The sequence below is a fragment of the Maniola jurtina genome, chromosome 13, assembly GCF_905333055.1.
Source record: "Maniola jurtina chromosome 13, ilManJurt1.1, whole genome shotgun sequence".
Classification (NCBI taxonomy): domain Eukaryota; kingdom Metazoa; phylum Arthropoda; class Insecta; order Lepidoptera; family Nymphalidae; genus Maniola; species Maniola jurtina.
In genome coordinates this window covers 11,552,319-11,577,445 of record NC_060041.1, presented here as the reverse complement: position 1 = coordinate 11,577,445, position 25,127 = coordinate 11,552,319, and the positions used below count along the sequence as shown (strand labels likewise).

At 36.9% G+C, this 25,127-nt stretch overlaps 1 protein-coding gene and 1 non-coding gene across 3 annotated transcripts in view; one reads left to right on the top strand and one right to left on the bottom strand.

Moving 5' to 3' along the window:
- Window positions 1–2,292: 2,292 nt before the first annotated feature.
- Window positions 2,293–25,127, bottom strand: part of LOC123871148 (scavenger receptor class B member 1-like) — a 30,904-nt gene continuing 8,069 nt past the window's right edge. The window contains exons 3-13 of one of the 2 annotated variants that reach the window (XM_045914770.1): window positions 24,927–25,090; window positions 18,086–18,224; window positions 15,019–15,131; window positions 12,547–12,646; window positions 11,522–11,649; window positions 9,625–9,745; window positions 8,805–8,955; window positions 8,157–8,307; window positions 4,518–4,614; window positions 3,823–4,044; window positions 2,293–3,308 (exon numbers count right to left, since the gene is read on the bottom strand). In XM_045914770.1, coding sequence (XP_045770726.1) covers window positions 3,829–4,044; window positions 4,518–4,614; window positions 8,157–8,307; window positions 8,805–8,955; window positions 9,625–9,745; window positions 11,522–11,649; window positions 12,547–12,646; window positions 15,019–15,131; window positions 18,086–18,224; window positions 24,927–25,090 — 1,380 coding nt within the window. In that variant the 3' untranslated portion in view covers window positions 2,293–3,308; window positions 3,823–3,828. Of the gene's footprint in view, window positions 4,045–4,517; window positions 4,615–8,156; window positions 8,308–8,804; window positions 8,956–9,624; window positions 9,746–11,521; window positions 11,650–12,546; window positions 12,647–15,018; window positions 15,132–18,085; window positions 18,225–24,926; window positions 25,091–25,127 lie in introns of both variants that reach the window. The other variant, XM_045914769.1, reaches the window with a different exon arrangement.
- On the top strand, window positions 4,310–4,382 carry Trnam-cau. The gene has a single exon. It is a non-coding gene; the product is annotated as a tRNA-Met (tRNA).

The window sequence follows — 25,127 nt, the reverse complement described above, 5'->3', positions numbered from 1 at the left end:
AAAATTGAAGCGTACGAAAATATTACAAAATTTGTTTCTGTTTTCTTAAACTATTATAGTACAGATCTACATAAAACAGATACCTATCACTATCTTACTATATACATAGGTACATATCTGCATACATATTTCAAATGAAAAGTTATTATAGTGTTAGGTTAATTTGAGTAGACTTTGAAACATTTGCCAGACTTGGGAATCCTATCAAAAAGTACAAATTAACTCTGGCGTAGCACCTCCGCGCCGCGGCGTAGCGTACGCAGCTGTCAACCAGAACATTCATTACTACATATTCAAAACTAGCTGTGCCCGCGACTTCGTTCGCGTGGAATAGCTCTCAGCGCGCTTTATATGGCCACGGACGCTCAGGCGCGAGGCGTGTAGTACGTAAAATGTTCGCCGTGATTCTTTAAATTGACATAACTTGTTTATTTATGAACCGATTGACATGAAATAAACACTAAATGTTAAGTAAAGCTTACTACAATATATTAGTGAAAACCGTATCTAAATCGAGTAAGCCGTTTCTGATATTAGCGTGCACAAACACACAGACAAACAGACAAACAGACAAAAAAAAAATTCATTACAATTTCGGGTTCGGCATCGATATAATAACAACCCCTGCTACTTTTTTTTATATATTTCCATTGTACAGACACCACTTTTCTACAATTTTATTATATGTATAGATCTGCTATGCCCTGCACTGTTTGGAGCTACGTTGCCTTCGGGTTAGCTTTTTGTCAAGGAGCATTAGTGGAAAAGGTGTCAAATACGAGCAAATCACGCAGCTTTTCCTAATTTATTAACTCAACAACGTAACGACATAGGTATGCCAGAAATGCCAGAAGTTGATTTTAAATGGAACAATATGAACATATAAGTAGGTATTTGCAGAGTATGAATAAGTATGTAAGTCTATGGAATAAGCATTTTTTTTGGGATTTAAATACAATCGCAGCTTCACTAATTTCAAACTTCTGCCATGAGAGATTTTTTTTAAAACTCCTAATCTAGATCCTTACCTCCCTATTTTGTGCCGAATGCATTTAATATCTAATAATAACTATATAAATAAAATGCAAATAGGTTTTCAAATTCGTTCAAATTACTCGATCTGATCGCAAATTATATACACTTCAAATAAACATTTCCAATAATAAAGATATAATCTAATTATATTATCTGATCGCATACCACAAGATGCCAGACTGCTTAAAAAAGGAGTGCAAGAACCGCACGCAACGGATGTTTTCAGTAGATAGGTACTAAAAATACATGTGTAGCATCAGTGGCACGAGTCGGTAGCAGCAGACGTACCGAAAAAATACCGATGACGTCAGCAGATATTTTTAAACTAATTACCTAGGTACGCTTGCGCTTGATTGTAATCATACCAAACAGTATAGGTTATGATGCAATCTAAAGTTGAGCGCGTCTACCCACAAGGTGCCTATTCCACTCTTCTTTTAAAGATTCTTTTAAATTAGTTTAGAGAAAGATAAAAGAATTGACGCCAATTTAGCTCCGATGAGCTCAGATGTCAGTAGAGCGTCCGGATGTTGTCGCATTAGGGTGCTAGCATATAAAACCAGGTTTCCCGTACCAACAGGCCGGTGCGGGTAAAGCACCGATCGGTGTGAGTAAAATATCCTCATAATTTATCTTATGAGCTTATAAAGAGACTGGTAACAGGTACAGGATAATATAAGGCGATTTTTCTGGCACTGACCGGTTGCAGTGGTAAGCGCTGTGGTCATAATATTAATGGGAGGTCCCGGGCTCGATTCCCGGCAGGGGTTTGGAATTTTATAATTTCTAAATTTCTGGTCTGGTCTGACTTTGGGGCTAGTGGCTAGTTACCACCCTACCGGCAAAGCCGTGCTGCCAAGCGATTTAGCGTTCCGGTACGACGCCGTGTACAAACCAAAGGGGTATGGGTTTAAGGAAAACTGCCATATCCCATTCCAGGTTAGCCCGCTTCCATCTTAGACTGCATCGTCACTTACCATCAGGTGAGATTGCAGTCAAAGGCTAACTTGTATCTGAATAAAAAACCGACCCGCACCGACCTTTCGGTACTGGACACCTGCTTCTTTATGTACCTTCTACTGTAGTCGTGCAGATAGCCCTCGTATTTTTGCTACTGTGAAAAATGCGTTGCGTGCGTCTCGTGAGGCAGTATGCGATCAGGCTTACAACAATACCTTACCAAATAACACTAGCGACATCTAGCGGATGAAATAATTTAACAACCTCTAAGAAAAAAGCGATTCCTTAATTATCATCTCAAGTTTTAATTGTACATAATTTTATTGTTGAGGAAAATCTTCGGCCAATAAAACTTGGCTTTTAGCTTTCAAACCGTATCGTATCGTTCAGTTCGAGTGCGTGGGCAGTGGGCACCTTTATTGTCTTTGATAGTCCCATACCGCGTAACTAATATTGTTGTATACCGCGTAAGTACCTACCTTGAAAAATTAAAAAAAAAATCAGCCAAATTTGGAGTGAACTGGTTATAGACCATAATAAGGTCGTCGATGACAATCACAATGGAGCCCGCGAATTATCTCAATTTCATTTTATTGTTACAATACACAATATTTAACTATTTTAATTACACGGTATAGAACTATCAACGCCATCATGCAAAATTTGGGTTCATCACAATCTTATACATCTACAAATTTGTGTAACCTACTGTAAAATTGGCCATACAATTTATTTTTCAATATGAAAACCGAATGACATAATTTTATAATTTCCTCATTAGTCAATCAAACGTAATTAAATGTAAAGGGTAACTAAATAACTAATTAAATTACAATCAAGCTTCGCAATCGAGCTTGTACGTTTTGTTAATTTTATAGAAAAAACACCTTGATCTTCTTGATTTACTGAAAGGCAAAGGAATATTTTCTCGCAATTTATGTAGAGCCTACCTAGTACCTACATGTCTGTTACAGCGGGTTGGTTTTATTTATACCTACAAATAGCGTGAGGCTAGACGAACATTTTTTAAATAATTCAGATTACATATTATTATTTAAGTAAAATCTTCTTAAGGTAGTTAGATAATGTGACCGAAATTGCGCAGTATGTATAAAGTCTTAGATAAATTACGCTCGTCTAACCACATCGTGTAAGCGCAGTGAGCACAATTTTTTTGTTCATAGAATCTGACCAATCACGCACAGACGTTTCGGCTGCCAACTTGAAGAATTGATTGTCTTAAAACTAAAACACAATAATTTATTCACATTCTTTCCAAATGTCAATGGTAACCTGTGATACAAAACAAACATCTTGTAAGTGCAGTGCGCACATTATTTATTGTACAAAGAATATACCAATCATGGACAGATACGCAAACTCCTCGGCTGCCAACTTGACGAATTGATAGTCTTAAAACTAAAACACAATAATTTATTCACATTCTTTCCAATTTCAATGGCAATCTGAGATACGAAGCAAACATCTTGTAAGCGCAGTGAGCACAATTTTTTTTGTACAGAGAATCTACCAATCATGGACAGATACGCAAACTCCTCGGCTGCCAACTTGACGAATTGATAGTCTTAAAACTAAAACACAATAATTTATTCACATTCTTTCCAATTTCAATGGCAATCTGAGATACGAAGCAAACATCTTGTAAGCGCAGTGAGCACAATTTTTTTTTGTACAGAGAATCTACCAATCATGGACAGATACGCAAACTCCTCGGCTGCCAACTTGAAGAACTGATTATCACAATAATTTATCCACATTCTTTTCAAATGTCTGGTAAGTGGTACCTAACCAAAGATGCAAATCAACACACATTCAAGCGAACTGAGTTTTGAGCTCGGTATCCGTGGAGACGATCTTGACGATGGCGCAAGGTTTCCTGCGCCGCCTGACCAGCATCACGAACAGGCATATGGCGGATATGGCGAGGGAGATGGTGCAGAAGGCGGACAGGCCCAGCTGCGCCGCGGCGGTGGAGTACGTGCCGTGGTACACGAGGGATTGCAGGCTTTCTGGAAGCTCTTCCACGGACTGAAACAAGTTTATCAGTAGGTATTATCATTAATATTGTGTTTATTATACTTAGGGCCGATTTTTCAATAGTCAAATAACTTTTATCTGAGGAATAAAGAGGGTTCGACAGTTTCTGTATAGAAAATCTGTCAATACGCCACATTTATTCCTCAGATAAAAGTTACTGGACGATTGAAAAGTCGATCAGTCCTAGGTTTTCGGAGTTTTCACTGCCGTAAGAGCTATGAGTAACTAGTCTGTAATTTTATATACTTTGATACAAGCCTCGGTAGCGCAGTAGGCAGCGCGTAAGTCTCATAATCTTAAGGTCGTGAGTTCGATCCTCACCCGGGGCAATATTTTATTTATGAGTACGTTTGACAGATATAATATTTTTTTAAGATTTGTGGCCAATTTACGAATATGATTTGTATCATCGAAGGGTTAAGTACTTAACCCTTGTATGTACATACAAGATTATAAATACATACCATCTCAATCCAAGCGATGGGCAGTATGAGTCCTTGAGGCAAGTAGTTGACAGGGCCGAAAGATTCCGGTTTCTTCACTTGCATATTCAGTTGTAAGCTGAGGAGGAAGTATTAATAAATTACTCATATTTCGTACTGGTACGTTCGTACCTACTGACAATACCTACTAATTATTATTCACTTCTGTACAAAATTATTATGATTAAGTTTTCTTCACCCTAACCTATGTTTCCTTCACTTAAGGTAGTTTGGGCAATTAAAAAAAATATAAATGGTAAGCGGGTGGATCATATGAAGTTATAAAGTGATTACCGCCACCTAAGAACATTTATTTGTAGCAACAAATGAACTGCTAATGCTTTGAAGGTTTTCTTTCATGAATTTGTTAATATCATGTGGCAAATATTTCGACACCTCCCACGTAAGTTGTTGTAAGCCACAAAATTGCCATTTTGCGTTTTTTACATAACAATGTCTATTTTTATCTATTTTATATGTTCAATTAAAAAAAATCCTAAAAATGTTGTTTTTTAAAGTACTTATGAGGCGTATAATGTTGTATTTTTCAAACGAGGACGACGTAAAATATCATATCGACCTTTACAACGTTTTATGTGGGGTGAAGTCGCACGTTTGCGCCTCGTATGTAACAGATACAACAGATCACGTCGGACTTCAAATGAAATGTTTGTAACTCAAGACACTGATATGTCACGGTTGTGTTTGCATTTTTTTATTTCATTATCGTATTTTAGTAATTTAATAGTGATGCCAAGCTAAACTATTGTATAGATTACATACAACAATTTACGTCGTTGCGGACACCCAAAAACAGTATTGTATGATGACATACAACCGTTTACGTTGCAGAATAATAATAAATTTTGTGTTAAGTGATACATACAATATTTTACTTCGGTATTTATTTCTCAAAATTTTGTTGTATGATTACATGCTATATTTTACGTTGCTATGACATTGTTTTTTTTCTTACATACGACATTAAATACAATAAAACTATGTTAAAATTTAGTTTGATGGCGACGTAAACCTATGATAGTCAATGAAATAACTAATTGGCTCATCATACCACTAGGTTACCATATAATTAACAAAAAAATCACTACTACAATATATTATTTCAGAGCCTACCTTTCCAATAAAAAGGTTGGTAGAACCTGCCAGGTGGTGGAGTCCAATTTCTTTACGGCCTATCGTCCAAAAATAACAAATATTTTTTTATGATTTTAAAGCTCATGGCCAGAAAAAGGCCAGAAATGATACTGTAGTCTTCAGCAGATGCACCTACCTACTGGCAGATCTCTATTATACAAACACGTGACTTATGGATCTTTAATTTCGTTTTAAAGATACCATAGAGCGAAACAGGAACTCAAAAGTATTCACGAAAGATCTGTCAACTAAATAGGGCCTGCTGATACGACAAAAAACTGACAACACCTCATTTCAGCTAAACTTGAGCTCTTGAAATACGTGGAGAAGTTCTATGGACAGTTATACACCACAATACAAAGACTTGTTGAAGATTTGGCTAAAGATCCCAGAGCTAAATTGACGGGACACTATACCCAAGATATCCCAGATGCCAGTTTATACGAGATAAGTATGGCTCTCAAACAACTCAAGGATAAAAATTCGCTCGGTGATATCAGAATCACAGTAGAATTCCTGAAAGCAGGTGGCAAACCAGTACTTAAGGTCTTTCAGCGATTTTGCAATCGCCATGACGGGATTTTCAATCCCGTCATGGCGATAATGCCGTAATAAATAATAAGTAATGGTTTATTTATTGCAATGTAACACAAGGTTAGTGAATCTTATATTCAAATTAATCTAGTTCATTGCATAACGAAATTACAAAGTTACAAACATTACTCAAGAAGAGTCATAGACTCATCTCGCTGCTAAGCCATGTCTATAAGCTGTTGTTATCGTAAGTCATTATGAATCGTCACAATAATAAGTTCGATGACTTTCAGCATCCCTAACAAGCTTGATTCTGAAAAAGCTTAAGCACTATAGGTCACATTCATAAGCTGCGACATGTTATGCATAATATAACTGAAGGCTATTATAATAATCTGCCTCTTTGCTAAGCGTTCGTAAACTATGAGAAAGTTTTTGATTTGGTGGAAACTGGGGCTGTATTAAGGTCGCTATTGAGATGCTGCAACAACTGCCTGTTCATACAAATGCTGAAATAGAATCCTGTACGAAAACACCATGTCAGTCGACATATAGGACCAGACTAGGCCAGTCCAATTGCAGTGACAGAGTGCACATTGAGACGTAATTCTCTGAAACTCTTTACCGCTGCTTTAGAAGACGTCCTTATCTTAAGCTTGGATTGGAATGAACTTGACATTAACATCAAAAGAAATTCACCTTCGATTTGTCGATGACAAAGTCACTATCGCAGAAACTCTGGGATACCTCATTAGGTTTCCCAGAGTTTCTACATTTACAGCTCAATGACCTTTGCAAAGTTTCACAACAGATGGGCCTGAAAATGAACATGAGTAAGACGAAAATTATGTCTAATTCTTATGTCTCGGCCCACCCAGTAATCGTTGAGGGCTCTGCACTTGAAATTATAGAAAAGTGTGTAAACCTGGAACAGGTACCTGGACCAGGTAGGTAAGTGCAATTTCAAGAAACAGGTCAGCCAACGAATCCGACTCGGCGGCAGCGTACGGAAACTAAATTAGTCTTCGAACAGTGCGTGTTACCAGTGATGACATATTATGGATCCGAGATAATATGGTCACATATTATAATGGAATTTATAAGAAGTGTTATAATGGAATTCATAAGTTCATAAGAAGATGGAAGTCACTAAGCGGGCAATTAGAGAGCTATATTTGAAGTTTCTCTACGTGATCGAATCTGGAATGTGGATATCGGTAGGAAAATCAGAGTAACCGGCATAAATGGGTTGCGAAGCTGAAGTGTAAATGGCCAGGGCACATAATTCGAAGGACCCATAGACGTTGAGGTCCCAAGGTGCTGGAATCTCGCACTGTAAGGCGCAGCGTTGACAGACTCCCACTAGGTGCACAGACGACATCAAACGAGTCACAAGGAGCCACTGGATTCAGGTGGTGCAAGACCGTGGCATATAGAAGTCCCTATAAGAGACCTATGTCCAGTAGTGGACATCCATTGGTTGGAAATGATGAATCGGACTACACATACTACATTTTTTTTTAAATTTTAAACGACGTACACTGTTGTATTTAACACATACGATGACACTCAACCCGTGTTTTCCAGCGTAATTTGTTGTAAGTATCTTATACAACATTTTACAAAGATGAAACACGCCGTAAAATGTTGTATGAACAAAATCTCAGAAATGTGAAGTATTTCTATAAATTATCTTTCAGAATATGTGAAAGTACTGTAAACTATAACTAAATACCGAATTTCACAAAAATATATTGAAAAATGGAGCTTTAATTTCAATTTATATCTTTAAAACGCTCTACTGAAAAGTTGTAGTTTTGGGGATACAACAACTTACGTGGGAGGTGTCGATTTAAGATTCGACCTAGCGGCTTAGTAGCTCAGTATCTAATTACCACCACGAAGGCTTAAAATCTGTAGTTAGATACTTACTTAGATTTTCCACTCAATGCGATACCAAGCGTAGGGTGTATGTCGAGGTACGACTGGTGCTGTTCGGAGTCAGGGTGGAGGCCGGTGAACCGCTCGCGCAGGGCTGGGTCGCCGAGGTGGAAGTGCGGGAACGAGGCAAGCGCTGGGGCTCCTAGAAAATATTAAATTATATCTACCTACGCAAACCATAGCTCTCTCCATCGCTTGCTGTGTGACTTGAGCTTTCTTATCAGGTTCATAGTTAGCGACCATGTCTCAGATCCATATGTCATCAAGTATTGAAGAATTTTGGATGAGAAGACATCTCTGGTTACGTAGAGAAGTTTCAGGACACAGAGGCAGCATGGACAAGGCACATATTTCGAAAAACCGACAGACGTCGGGGTCCCAAGAATGGCGACCCGATAAGTGGACAGACGAAATCAAACAAGTCACAGGAAGCCGCTAGATTCAGGCGGTGCAAGACCGTGGTGAGTGGAAGACGAGACCTGTGTTTAGCATCGGATGTTTATCGGTTGATAATGATGATGATGTCTCAAAATTAAGAAGTAAAATCACAACCCTTCCTTTCGGCTTTGCCGTAGTCGGGTAATGTGTCTACACTCTTAAACTTGCGCTGTTACTCAGAGTAAAATACTTTATCGTTACCCATAGCACACTGAGTGACGTCAATGACGCCGCGCGGCGGACAAGAGCCGGTGTCGACTTGGCAGTAGCACTGGTTGGCGGGGTTGTGGTCAGGGTCGTCGAACACGTTGCGTGGCATCTCGTATCGGAGAAGGTTCACACCGTCGCCCATCTGTGAAGAGAAAATGGCATTCAGAAAAATACAACTGGTTTGACGGTCACTCTGACTGTGCCCTATGTGAGTTCTTTTAAAGGGCTATGCCAGAAGTCTCACTTCATCGACCCTTCATTCAGCTTCACCTACTCGATCGTTTATATCGTTTCTCTACGAAGGTTGCCGGCCCGCTTTACTCGCCACCTCCTGCATTCACCTCCTGCCTCATAAGCTCGCTTCATTCAGAACCTCTTCAGACAAGATAGACAACACTGTGTGGATTTGGGGTGCTCCAATTACTTTCTAGGATATATTCGACAATTAATTTATTCAGGGCCGGCTCGTACATAATATAGACTAGACGACGCGACGGTCTATAGATCACTCGAATTTAGGGTGCGGCAATGGCGACTGGTGACGGTGCCTACATGCTAATTGACTCGAAATGCGAGTATTATGAATATTTTATGCTGTGGCAAGGTTGGCTCAAAGTACGCCATTTTAGAAATTCGTCCAGGGCGTCGAGTTTGGTTGGGCCAGCGCTATATTTACATAGTAGGTCTACAGCGAATAATAATTTTGCCTAGAATTCCAGTCAAAACTACTTTTTATACTTTTCAGTTAAAAGTAACTTTGACCGGTAAGAGTTTTGACTGTAACATGGAAATTTAATGAAAATGAACTTACTTCCACATCCTTGACGTACTTAAAGGGTATACTCCTGCACAAGTTTGGGAAGAAGACTTTCAGAGTTTGGTTTCTGTCCAAAAACGTTGGCGGAAATATGGAGCCGTCAGACGCCTCTATGCTAAAAATAAATTTGAAGAAAATTGTTATCAAGATGTTATGTAACTAATAATTTGATGCATTGAACATGCATTTTAGATGCAATTATCATAATATTAACAATGGCCCGCAAAGTTCGCGTAGGTATATGTTTCATTTTTGTTCATTAGTTTCCGCATTTTGCTATTTTGTGGCTTGATCTTAGTATTTGCTTATCATCTAGACTAATGAACAACAATATAATTCTTATTCTTAATTCTAGACATTTGACTAGGCTGTAGCAGATTCATCAAAATTTTCATGTATATCTGCCTCGTCGTATTATTGTGGTTTATAAAACTCGCCCCCTTATCTTTTACGCAGAAAATGGTCCTGGACAGTGGACCCTTTTAGCAAAATTTCAAAAAATATAACCTATAACTACATATAGTAAAGTCCATTCTAACTACATAGGTACCTAGTACCTACTACCTATCTACAATTAGGTAATAAAGATTTTTTAAAATTGGTTTAGTAGGTATAGCTACAGGTTTCTCTACACAAACGAACCAAATTACTTATTAGTTATTATAGTAGGTATATCATAATATTAATAGATGTAGATTTAGTTGTTTCTTATGTCACAACGACACATATTATGAATGGGGCGAGTTATCAGAGTTCAAAGGTTATCAGCACTGATAAATGCTGTAGTTAGCGCCTCATGTATTGCATTGATTAGACGGCACTTATTATTTTTTCCTTGTGTATAACGACATAGACGCCAGAAGTTACACGTTGATGATATACAAGGAATTAAAAGCAGGATTTGCTATAATCCGCTCGAACAGACAAAATCTGTATGGTATAACATGCATCATGCGATACACAATGCCCGCTCTCTATTAAACATGCAGGAAAAGCCAGCCACCAAGCAAATAATACGCACCATCACACAGATTCCCCTAAACCTCCTTTATAGCCTCAATAGCTCATCAGTTAGAGAGGAAACTGAACTCCGAAAGGTCAACGGTTCAAACCCCACCCATTGCACTATTATCGTACTCATTCCTAGCACAAGCTTTACGCTTAGTTGGAGGGGAAAAAGGGAAAAATTAATCATGATTAACATGGGTAAAAACACTCTACAGAACGTCGGTGTGAAACGTGCGTCGAGGGTGTTGAGGGATTTGAGTGGTGTTGGGTAGTGGTGGTGCGTATTGCTTGCTTACTGGCTGACTTTTCCTGCAGTTTTAGCTGTGGGGGGCGGGCGGTGCTTATAGCGTGCTGCATGTTGCATCGTACAGATTTATCTGTTTCAGCGGTTCTTTGTATATCATGGATTCCCTTAAAGTAACGTCTGCTTCTAAATACGTTGATGGGTCCGATGTTTTAAACCTTCTTTGTTTTAGCAATTATTGTAAAAACGCAGTTTGAGGGCTAATACGGAAGTTGTGAATTACATCACACTTCACACTTTCACATCATACTATCATACTAATATTATAAAGGCGAAAGTTTGTATGTGTATGTGTGTGTGTGTGTGTATGTTTGTTACTCCTTCACGCAAAAACTTCTGAACGGATTGGCCTGAAATTTAGAATGGACATAGATTATATCTTGGATTAGCAAATAGGCTACTTTTTATCCCGGAAAATCGAAGAGTGCCCACGGGATTTTTAAAAAACCTACATCCAGGCGAACGAACTCGCTGGCTTCAGCAGTACTATCATATACTTAGTTAAGTATACCTAGTGTCAGCCAATGAAAAGTGATTGCGATCGTTACTTTGTAGTAGAGAGTAGGCATAGATACGTACGAATTGCACTCGGGGCTTCCCCAATAAGGCAATGCTTTATGTCCATTGAATTCCTCTATAATATTCATTCTGTTTATGTCATTTTCTCCCGTGTTAATCGTGAAAACGTCAGACGACGTACCGTTTTTCTGAAAAAAAAAGACATAACTTAATGATTGTTTTATCTCTTTACGCGACAACAAAAGTAAAAGAGCCAGTGAGGGCCAGAACTTCGTTATTTTATAAAAGCTGAAAACTTCTCTGCGCATTGCCCCCAACACAGGGAGGAACGATTAGCGACTATGAAGTTTGGATCATGGTGGAAACGCATATAGAAACTTTCAGCTTTTATAAAAAACGAAGGTCTGAACCTCACAGGCTCTTACCCAATAACAGACAGTAATAAAATAATTATGTATTTCACACGGATGCTTAAACAAATCTTTGCAAAACTCCTAGTTTTTTTTGTTTGGTGCGAAAATATGAAGTTACTATTTACCTACCTTCCTACCAGGCGTTCCGATACGATGTGAAGTAGAAATCGAATTCTTCATCAAGCTATTAATACCGGCCCACTACTGAGTAACTTCTTGGAATGAGGAGGGCTTAGAGTAGGTACTTTAAATCATAGTCCACCACGCTGGACAAGTGCGGATTGACAGACTTTCACAGACCTTTGAGAATATTATGGAGAACAGCTCTCAGGATGCAGGTTTCCTCACGATGTTTTCCTTAACCTTTGAAGCAAGTGATATTTTATTGGTTAAAAAGCACATAACTCCGAAAAGTAAGATATGTGCCCCGGAATTGAACCCTGGACCTCCCGAATAGGACGTAGATGTCTTATAACCACTAGGCTCTATCATCATTATGGGTGTATTCTGTAATTGCATTGACACCCACTCGACACAATAGTTCACGCAAGAAAAGAGCTTACTCGTCTTACAATAGTAATATACTTACATCTGAATATCTTCAGTGAAATTAGGTAGGATAGGTAGTACCTAGGTACCTACATATAATATCAATCTGTACTAAGTACTTACTGTCACTAAGAGTCCAAAATTATCGAAGTTCAATTGTCCTTGGATGCTCAAATAAGGCTTCGCAATTGTGATGATATTGTCTTCGTATCCCCAAAGAAATCTGGAAAGGGGAAGAAATAATCTTGTTATGTTCTTTACAATACAAATTGAAAAGGTGTAGTAGGTTCCTACTGAAAAATAGTCGAGAGTGAAACAAGCTCAATTTTTTTAACCGACCGCGACTTCAAAAAAGGTGGAGGTTCTTAATTCGTCGGAATCTTTTTTTATGTAAAGTCGACTGTTGAGGCAAGCAAAAGGGTATCATAGGATTCCACAATAATTTGATTTAAATTTTAGGGTAGCGACATAAAAACACCTAATATTATAAAGACTTAAATTTTGTTACTGTGTGAGTTTGTATGTACATGGGGTAATCTAAAGAACTAATGATCAGGTTTTAAAAATTCCTTCACTATTCGATAGCTACAATATGACTGAGAGCTATAGATGAAAACATGCACAATTCTTTGAAGTGACACGGTCGAATTCGCGGGTAAATGCTAGTAATACTTAGACAAAACGCTGAAAAAAATTTTTTGTTCGATTCGTTCGATTTGTTCGTCTATTTAGCATAGGTACCTAAACCTAACTCTTTGCTGAATAAGTTCTTCGTACTCCGTAAACCCCCTCCCCTCCCCCCAAACAGTACCCACGAGGTCTTTCCAACAATCGAACAAAAGATCTTTTCTGTACTATTTATGGTAAAGACAAATATCAAATACAGTTTTCCTACACGTGACTATTAGATATTTAAATATGTAAAAAAAACTACATAACTTTAAGTGGAATTAGTTATAGACAAATAGCGAGCATGGTCATATCCATATTTGCTTTAAACATTTTTCCAATGATATAATATTTACATAGGATATTTTACACTACTTAGTACCTACCTACCTACTAATAGTAGGTCTGTACACCTTACCTATTATAGAGTTACTAGCTGACGCCCGCGACTTCGTCCACGTGGATTTAGGTTTTTCGAAATCCCGTGGGAACTCTTTGGTTTTCCGGGATAAAAAGTAGCTTATGTGCTAATCCAGGATATTATCTATCTCCATTCCGAATTTCAGCCAAATCCGTCCAGTAGTTTTTGCGTGAAGGAGTAACAAACATACACACACACATACAAACTTTCGCCTTTATAATATTATATATACTGTGAAGTTACTCGTAGTTTTAGACTAAGTATTCGTAAGGTTAACTGCTGAGAATGTCGGTAACTTGCGTATTCTCAGTATTTTTATTTGTCGAAGGCAAACTAAACTAGAACTATTAAGCTAGAACTTTAAACTTATCCAGCCTAGAAGAAATTTAATGATTTTTCTTTCTTTGACGTTCAATTTAGTAGTAAGTCATACGTAGGTCTCTTGTCACAGCTAAAGTGCCTGCAGTATTAGAACCAAATGGTTTGGCACGTAGCGATGGCAAGAGACCAGACGGTATGACTCTGGTTCCGTGGTAACAAGGAAGGTCGCTTGTATGGGATGCCACGTGTGTTGATACACTGGCGCTGTCTCACATACAGGTGACCTCCGTGGCGGCCGGAACGGCAGCCACTAAGGCAGAAAGGGCCAAGAGGCGCAAATATGAAAATATAGAAAATAATTTCATATTAATTGTGCCTTTTGGAGTGGAGACCATGGGTTCGTGGGGCGAGGATGCCAGATCCTTTTTTAAGGACCTGTCATCCCGTCTTGTGGAGTCCACGGGTGACCGGAAATCTGGCAGTTACCTTGGTCAGCATATTAGTCTGGCCATTCAACGAGGTAACGCAGCCAGCGTTCTGGGCACCCTGCCTCGTTACAGTGATTTGGATGATATTTTTGTTTTATAATTTTTATATTTAAGTATTTTTAACATTTGTGAAAATCTGTATTATTACTTTCTGAATAAACACATAACAATTATAAAAAAAAAAAAAATTTAGTAGTTTCTTAGACCGAAATTGTGTTCATCACTATGCCATAGCTACCTACGAGGATCAATTATTCTTAGGGTTCCGTACCTCAAAAGGAAAAACGGAACCTTTATAGGATCACTTTTTCTTGCCTGATTTTAGCGCACCTTATCATCTTGAACTGCGTATTTTATTAACCAATAGAAAAAAAAGACCTCTTAAAAAGCTCTAAGGGCTCGTTCTGTGACGTATTCCCATGAAATTACTATGTTCACGAATTGAATTTCGCATGTTTTTTGAAAAACATTTTCAAATTGAATTTCGAATGTTTTTAAAACATGTTTGTGATTGGTTGGTGATTCAAAATGGTTAACGCCCACTGAGTTTTTCGTCTCTGTCAGTTGTATTGGATTACGTAACAGAGAGTCCTATACTAACTTCTTTCCGTGGATAGGGTATAGTTATCGGTGAGGTGTTGGCATAATATTGTGACTATGGATGTACTTTTTTAAGGTACATTTATTAGATTTTACCTTTGCACTGGCAGCTGTAAAAAAGCTTCCTTGTGATTTCCAAACGTATTCAACGCGGCTTGCACGCCCATCCGGGCAAAAAACTCCGCGTTCTCAATTTTTGAAGTCACACCCTGAAAAGAAGAAAGTTCAAATATAGATAGAGTAGACCCAATTGTTCGAGCTGTTAGTTGATTTATGCCAGTCAGTCAGTTTTTAATAGCTGATTACCGCGACTTCGTCCGCATGGATTTAGGTTTTGAGGATTTCGTTTCGATGGAATTTCTCAAAATCTTTTCTTTACGCAACATTTTAGGTTTCTAGATCCACCAGATTAGGATCAAATATGCTCTGGCAGCCAGTCACAGTACCTACGGTTTCATAATATAGTTTACACAGGACAGACAGATAACGCTTCTATTTTATACTTATGTTCTAAAGCTAGTAATAATAAAATTAATAGACTATCAGCTATGGCTCGAGAGTAGCGGCGAGATAAATTCTGATGTATGATGGTTCTTCCGAGTTACCAGATTATGCCACACCACATAATTTTTAGTTGCTCTTTTTGGCTCAACCTTTACACAAAACAACTGCTTTATCATTCATAGTACCTATGTAGTAATTAACTAGTATTACAAAGTCACGGTCAAGGTTTTTCCATCAAGGTTTTTATCAAATTATTTTTTTTTTGTTGCCATATACTCATACTTTACCTACTTACTTATATTCATTCTTCAAGAAATTATTTTCTTGAAGTATTCTCTGGTAACACTTAATTCGTTATCTAAACGACTGTTTACAAAACATATTGAGAGAAATCGTCCGTACTGACCTCGATAAGACCTTATAGATAAAAAAATGACCATGTACGAATTATGAGCCTGGTGAACTTCTTACCCGTACAGACAGTAATAATAATATATCAGTGTAATTTACTGTGAGATTGACCGGGTTATGCTAAAGAAACACTATATATCTATAATAGAGTTCTTTCGGGATGGAAAATGAAAATTTTTGTCCAGACTACTCCATAGCTTCATCAAATCTGTACACACTGTGTGTAGCTGTTTACCATACTGTCTGATAGATCCATATTCCATACTATTAATATTATAATTTATGCGAAAGTGTGTCTGTCTGTCTGTCTGTTTGCTACGTTTTCACGGCTCAACCGTTGAACCGATTTTAATGAAATTTACTACAGACTTAGAATACATTCCGGGGAAGGACATAGGCTACAATTTATGCCGGAAAATCAAAGAGTTCCCGCGGAATTTTGAAAAACGTAAATCCACGCGGACGAAGTCGCGGGTATCAACTATTTTCATATAAGTTGTAAGGACTTGATGATTGATTTCGGAGATGTAGGGCGGAATTACTCAACGGCTAACAGCAAATCATTGGATATCAGTGTAATAAATTCTACAAGAGTTTTATCAATATTGCATAACATATGCCTGAGAGCTGTAAGGTATATTGTACCTACATCTATACGATATACTATAATATTGTAAAGAGGAAACCTTTGTATTTTTGTATGTTTGTATTGGATAGGCTCAAAAACTACTGGACCGATTTCAACATTTATTTTACCATTACTTAGAGGGATTCTTCCGAATCCGTATAGGCTATATTTTATCCCGGAAAATAGAAAAAATAAATGTCCACCCGTGCGAAGCCGGGGCGGGTCGCTAGTTTTCTATATTTTTATTTTGCTTTGTGTGTGTTTTTCTGTACTTAATAATTTTGTGGTGTACGATAAAAGTACTAGGTAGGTACTAGGTACATATTATTCGTTCATTCGTACATTTCTTCCCTATTAGTAGGTAACTAGGTAATACCTGTTCGATTTGGGGTAAAAAACTTTGGTACCGTAACGTCTCAGTGTAATCCAATACGGGGTTCAGTCAACCAGTCATACCTATCTACCTCAATTCATTCTACCATAATATTCATTCGGCTCATGGCATGATTTTTGTTCTTGTAGTCTCTCTGCGCTTAGTTACTATGACGTACCTGCCTATTATAAAGGTACTATTACTACTCAGGTGCTATGACGATGACACTTAACTTTTTACCGTGATGTACAACGTTGCCTACCTTACCTACCTTCCTAAATCTGTGGTTGCATCATGTTTTTGGTAGGTAATAAGTACCTAGGGCCGTATAATTTTTTTAAAGCGGTATTTTAAATCTTTCCCAACCTCATTACGTAGGTATCTAATTGTTTTAATAATTGACTGAAGTAAAAAAGAGTTAGGTACGAATTGAATAGGATAAAAGATTTTTTTTTTTTCATAAATTAGAACCAGTAAAAATACTTGCACGAACTTTTTTTGCTATTTTACAAAAACGAATATAATGTAAAAAGTATGAGTACCTTTTACTAACAAGTAAAGTAAGTAGCTAACGGTAGGCGGAGTAAGAGCTTACAAAGTAGCTGGATTGAGTAGAATTCTTCCTAGCTTGATAATGTGTACTGTAAGTATTTACGAGTATTTAGAATAGAATAGAATAGAATATATTTTTATACAAGTAAACTTTTACAACTGCTTTTGAATCGTCAAAATAATTTACCACTGGTTCGGAATGCCGTTCCTACTGAGAAGAACCAGCAAGAAACTCGGCGGTTGCTCTTTTCAATTGTTCAATCCATACTAATATTATAAATGCGAAAGTGTCTGTCTGTCTATATGCCTGTCTGTCTACTAACTTTTCACGGCCTAACAGTTTAACCAATTCTGACGAAATTGAATATGACGACGAACAGTATGAAATTTGGTACCGAGGTAGCTTGCGCCCCAGAAATTGTATAGGCAACTTTTTATCCCGAAAAATCGAAAAGTTCCCATGGGATCTTTAAAAACCTAAATCCACATGGACGAAGTAGCAGGCATCCTCTAGTTTACAATAATGTGCCATGCTATACAAGCAATTGCAGCCCCGCGCATTGCTGGAGCGAGTCAGTGGTCAAATCCATGCTTTTTTTATGCACGACGTTTGTTGTATTACCTATTTCTTAGCTAGGAGTCCAAAAAGATTTGCGAAAACTGTAGGTATATAGATAAAGCAAATTCCAACTCACCAATAAGGGTAAATTAGGCACAAACACTTTATCGAAATGAGCGCCCGCGCTGGCTTCGGGGAGGAACTTGAAGTTGTTGTGTTCTTGAAACGTTAGTAAGTCCTTGACGAATCTGATTTTCACTCGTTCTAGTTGTTGCCTGGGAATGGAAAACTTTATTTAAGAGGGGTCTCTCCGTCACTCGCTCCATACAAACGTAGTTCTAATTTCATTTGAATATTAAGCAACCAAAGTCCATGTTTTGCAGACATATTCTAGAAACTAATATCTGAGCCTGTGGTGTGGAGTAAGTGACGGAGAGAGTCCTGTTAATCCATATATTTTAATCGTAATCAAATGACGCCTTGCGACATCGCCCGTGCGGGTTTTTGTTTTTAAAAGTGCCGTGGGAGCTCTACGTTTTCCGGGATAAAAAGTACTTAACCTGCTTCTCTGAGATGCAAGCTATCTTTGTGCCGAATTTCATTCCAATCGGGTAATTCACTTGCCCGACTTGGATGTTATGCCATGAAAAGGTTACAAACAGACAGAAGCACACTTTTGCATTGTTTCAATATTAGGATTTATCGAGTTTTTTGATCAAGATTAGATCTAAACTGAACTCACTTTAACATTAGTACTACCAATCGCTTTTTTGTTTATTTAAAAAAATTAACAAAAAACATGCCCTATAAAAGGAAAAACGTGCAGAGTGACTGAATCGGATAAGTTTTGAGCCTGAGTGGATCGTGCTGACATAGCATCTAAATCAAATAATCTACCACAAAAAATAACGTGATCGTGGTAGCTGGATATCTAATGTAGGAGTTTAAACTATGAGGGCCTTTGAGCTCTACCTAGGTACTAGTAGTGTAACTTTTTAAGTTGAAATACACGAGAATACACGATGCAAATCAAAAACATTGTATAAAATAGAGTTCGAACATCACGGCGGCGGCGTTTGGTTATCTATACTAATAAATAAAATTGAAGTGTCGGTGTGTTTGAACGGGCTAATCATGGAAATAATTTAATAATTGCTCTAGCAAAAGTAGCCGTGTCTTTCACCAAGATCGGTTTAGCAGTTGAGGTGTTTATTTAAAAAAAAAAAAAAAAAACAAATAGACAAACAGACCGAGTTACTTTCGCATTTATGAAAAATTACTAGCTGAGATTAAAGGCTTCGCCCAAATGCAATTTCTGAAAATTTGGTGGAAGGTGGAATTTTCAAAAATTCTAAAACACATATTTTTCAATTTTGAAACGAAAACACAAAACGCAATTTTCATGGATGGACGTGAAATGATCATCCCATAGGGTTGGGATTTCTAAAAATCCTCCTTAGTGCTTACGTCATAAAGAGAACCTAAGTAAATGTCAACGTTTCAAGATTTCAAACCCCAGCCAGAGTGTAAAGGCTGTGCGTTGATAATGATATACGAGTATTATAGATCAGGGCAAGTTTTTCATAATATGTATAGATGGAGGATAATTTATAAGTAAATAATAATATCTATTTACCTAGAATCGCGCAAGGGGTTATCAAAAATAAATTATCACATAGCTTGAGTCTAGGAATTCATAGCCGTCATAATCTACGTAATGTTGGTAAGATCCAAGTATCAGATTCAGACCTTAGGCCAGACATGCACGTAAGATGCTTATTTATTTACGTACGTACGTAAATAAATAAGTACTTACGTTTTCTGTTGGTCGTTAATCAGGGAATATTACGTGGATAGGTATCTAGTAACCTACCCATTATAATAAGTGTCTAATGCGTATCTAAGTAGGTTTTTGTTACTTACCTACTAAATTACCGGGTTTTTGTTATGTTAATAGGTAAATTAAAATCCTCAACTCTTATCCAATTGTTAGCACATATAATTAATTATCTAGGTATTCATGAAATATGTGATTTCGTGTATAGAATATACTTAATGTAAGTAGGTAAATACTAAGTAGTAATCGTACCCTCAAATGTGTTTGTACTCATAGGTTGAGAACGCTTTAGTTAATATTGGTTTTAAATAGGATGTAATAAATATTAGTTTGACGATAATTTTAAATTTTGAGTGACTAATTAGGTGATTATTAATTAATTCCATAAAACTGTACTATCAATGATATTGCTAGGCATCAGCAGCGTGCAGCTCATAGAGGCACAAAAGCGCTGCTTACCCTGATTCAAATAGTTCTATGCTCATTTCTCATCATGACCGCCAGTAAAGAGGGGACTAGCTAACTTATACCTACCCTGACTATAACCTTGTGCATGCCACTGCTAAGCATTATATTTATAGGTAGAATCCGAACATCGATAACTTGTGGCAATAACAACAGCCTAAATTGCTTTATTATCATTTTTATCACCACCACTATTTCATATAATTATGATATTTACGGTCTAAGAAATAAAGTTTATTTTACAATGAGATAGTGATTTATTTAACAATATGTTAATTTTTTTGTCTTATCTCAAAGCTTCCGATGTAAAAAGAATAATTTGTAAGCAAATACACCACTCAACATATGAAATGAAATGAATCTGCAAATGTTTTCTAAGTAAGGTTCCACGTTATATACAAAGGCATGTATGTTTTCTTGATATACAGCTACTTAAGTAAGTATAATATTGTGGGTAAAAGTTCAAGTTTTTGTATACCTAATTGAACATATTGGTACGATGATAAATGTTTCTTTTTTCATAGTTTCTTTTTTATCCTACTGATAACATTATCAATGCAAAATGTGTATGTTTGTCGGATTGTCCTACAATCACGCTGCGCTGATATGGATTTGAAGACCTGAAGATTGGTTAGTTTTTATCAAAATCATGTAAGTTTCCATGTGATTTTAAAACCATATTCACGAGGACGAAGTCGCCAGCGATATATGTATTAATACCTATACATATATTAGCAACAAGCTGTGCCCGCGACTTCGTTCGCGTGGAATAGTGACTTTTCGGGCGAGGCGTGTAGTACGTACTCTGTACGTTTAAAATGTTCGCCGTGATTCTTTAAATTGACATAACTTTTTTATTTATGAACCGATTGACATGAAATAAACACTTAATGTTAAGTGAAGCTTATTACAATATATTAGTGAAAACCGTATCTAAATCAAATAAGCCGTTTCTGATATTAGCGTGCACAAACACACAGACAAACAGACAAAAAAAAATTAATTACAATTTCGGGTTCGGCATCGATATTTACCCTGCTACTTCATTACAGTTATTATTAGTTATTTTCATTGTACAGACACCACTTTTCTACAATTATATTATATGTAAAATAGATGATAGAAGAGGAACAATTTTACACTTCAAGGCAAGTTAAAGAACAAATTCGGACCTCAAAGTCAGTCATCCAACTGGTTCCGAGTTGAGTGAAGACTGCTTATTCTATACATATTATATATAATTATATATTATATGCCATGTTCTTTTATTTCCAATAAGGGTAGGCAAGCATTATTTAAAACTATTCCAATATTCGTACGAACAGACAGACGAAGTCACGCCACAGGGTTTATCACATTTTAGTTTGTTATGCTTATAGAACGATAGTCTTTATCTAAAAGTTGTAAAGATTATTTAAATAAAATTAAAAAGATTAAATATAATATTATTATGAAACAAATAAAAGTGAGTATGTTTAATGCAAAGTATACTAATCAATCAATAAAGTCACCTTTGTTATAAATTTTTATTGCTTTTCTTCGCGATAACATAATCAATTAACCTTCGGTGAGATGAACTAAGTAGGTATTTGATGTACTTAAAAGTTCTTGGATACTTATTAGTTTTTTATACTTACTTCAACCTTACACAAATTTCAAACGCCATTTTACCCCCTTAGGAGTCAAATTTTCAAAAATCCTTTCTTAGCGGATGTCTACGTCATACTATCTGCATGCCAAACAGCCCGATCCATCCAGTTGCAGTAGTTTGATAAATCAGTCAGTCAGTCAGTCAGCTTTTCCTTTTATATATTTAGATTACTTGGTATATTTGGTATATTTAATAAGTATGTAAAAAGTAATATTATAGCTCTTATTTAATTTTTATTTCATTTAGTACATAAATTGTCATCGAATTGCTTGGATGAATCAAACACTCATCCAAGGCGAATTGGTTATCTACTTGGATGATATTTAAAATAATACGGTAATTTGATACTTTAATTTACTTATTTTAATATACTTACTAATTATTACCATTTATAAATACGGATTTTAACTTAAAAGCTCAGTATCTCATAATTTTACTAACTGGCTATAAAATATACAGATTTAAGATTAGCCAAAATAAATCAATATCGTAACACAGACCGCGATTTTACGGCTACTAAACCCTTTATATTTATAAATTAATGTTTGTCTGTCTGCTTGTTACTTGTGTGTTTTTGCATCGTTCATACGATTGAGTTGAAACTTTGGACAACTTGTAGTTGACTCTGGCATGAAGCTTTTTGGTATAGTGCGATCTACAATTACATAGAAAACAAACAATAGCTTGCTTAATATACATATTACATCTACGGGAAAACCAAAACAATTTCACTCAACCCAAGTGACAACAGCTGGTTTGCACCAGCTTCACTTTGCCACTTTCTTTGAGATTAATGAAAACTTGAATAAAAATCCGTTAAAATCCAATCATCCCCTAAATCCCGATTACCCGTAGAACTTTCGTAGCGAATGTCTACGCTTCGTAGAACTTGGGAGGACTCAAAATAATCGCAGATTTTATATTATTAATTGAGACAGTTGGATTTCATAAACGAAAAGTGCCTACGGGACCCTATTACTAAGCCTCCGCTTTCCGTCCATCCGTTCATCCGTTCACCCGTCCGTTCGTCCATCCGTCCGTCCGTCCGTCCGTCTGTCAGCGGGCTGTATCTCGTGAACCGTAATAGGTAGAGAGTTGAAATTTTCACGGAATGCGCATTTCTATTGCCGCTATAACAACAAATAGTAAAAATTTCAAAATCACCGCCATATAAATTTAAAAAAAAACCGGTTACGTGCTATTTGGATTCGTACACCATAATACACACCGTCCCGTTCCATTGTACACACTTTTAATCATTTTCATTTTCATGGTGGCCATTATAAAATTTTTATTTCTAGACTAGACGTTTCACCGCAAAATCTTTAAAGTTTCTAGACCCAGCGATTGAGTGTCTATTGATCAGTGACTTAGTACGAGTATACCATAATAGTCCTTCCAAGTTGGCCCGCTTCCATCTTAGACTGCATAATCACTTACCACCAGGTGAGATCGCAGACAAGAGTTGACTTGAGACAAGACTTGTAATGGAATTAATAAAAAGTTTTTATCCTTTTACATCTATAGCAATAAAAACTGACTGACTGGTGGATAGATATCATGGTAGTTGTAACCTATTACCTACCCACTATACTTTATCTCTAACTTCGAGAAGAACCAGTTAAAATTATTAGGTATATTATTAATCAAGTATAAACATTATAAGTATAAGTAGGTATCTAATACAACTATTATAATATATTCTGTGTCTACCTGTAGTACCTACATTATAATATTTAAATATTGCCTAATCAAATATACCTAGTTAGGGTAAAGGTATAATATTGATTACTTCGTATTATTATGGTATTACCTACTATAAAATATCCTGCGAAATGGTAGGCAAGCAGGTATAAACCATTAATTTTCATTATGAGTTTTGCATAGGGTGTTTTCCCACTATAAAGCCGATATCAACTTTAACATTGTTAGTATAATCCATACGTCCACTTAATATTATCCATACTAATATTATAAATGCGAAAGAGTGTCTATCTGTCTGCTACCTTTTCACGGCCGAACAGTTTAACCGATTTTGATGAAATTTAGTACAGAGGTAGCTTACATCCCGGAAACTGACATAGACAACTTTTTATTCCGGAAAATCAAAGAGTTCCCACGGGGTCTTTAAAAACCTAAATCCACGCGGACGAAGTCGCGGGCACCCTCTAGTATGTCATAAAGAGATGTAAAATTGGTAGGGCAATAACCTAATGATACTTTTTCTGTGTATCTATTTTTTATCATTAATATAGGTAATTTATGTAACACGAAGGAAGAATCATTCACGTTTTATTACAATAAATTAACAAAAGATGACTAAGATTTAGAAACATACGACTAATTTATTACGTAATAATAAAAATTAGTTATGGCTATTTATCGACGAAATTGTCGATGTCGTTTAAATACTGATTTTATTAAATTTTAAGGCTCACGACCTGCTGCGACACAGCCGAATCGACATTCAACGACCGCCCACTTCCTATAAAAGCTCGAACTACGGTAAATCCTAGAATTTTCCGGTAAAACCTAGGCTTTATCTAGTCTTAATGATAAAAGTCCGAGCTTTTCTGTGATAATCGTTAATTTCGGATTTTTAAAAGCATTCACTCTGTAAATCTTAGGATTTATCTCGGAGACATAATATAAAAGTCCAAACTTTTACTTCTACAAACACTTGGATTTATAGGCTTTTATAGTTGTGTATACATCAATACGTTTAAGGGTCGGCTCACATATGGCGGAGCGCAGCGCAGAGCATTTTTCACAGTCAAAATATTATCGACATTGTCCTCAATGAAATAATATCTAAAATCTATTGTGCATCCGTGCGGATCCGCGCGCAGTCCCGCGGGTGCTTGCGCATTATCTGGTAGAAATTCGCGATGTGTCACGCGATTAGAAAACTCCGCGGGCGTGCTCTGCGCTGCGCTCCACCATATGTGCGCCGATTCTAAGTCGTCACATTACGTATGTGAATGTTGTGAATGTGTTTCTGCTATCTTTTTACGTTTTACTTACGAGTAGACGTAGGGACCGACGTCCTCAACGTGAAACTTGGTGTCCAGACCATCTCTGACTCGCTGCCAGTTGGTGTAGTTGAAGAGGTGCACCTTCATGAGGGGGTGAACCGTAGGCCGCCTCCACATGGAGAACGCGAGCGAGTTGTTCTTGAGGACCATGCTCTAGGAGAAAAAATTTAGGTAAGTATAGGCTTTAGGC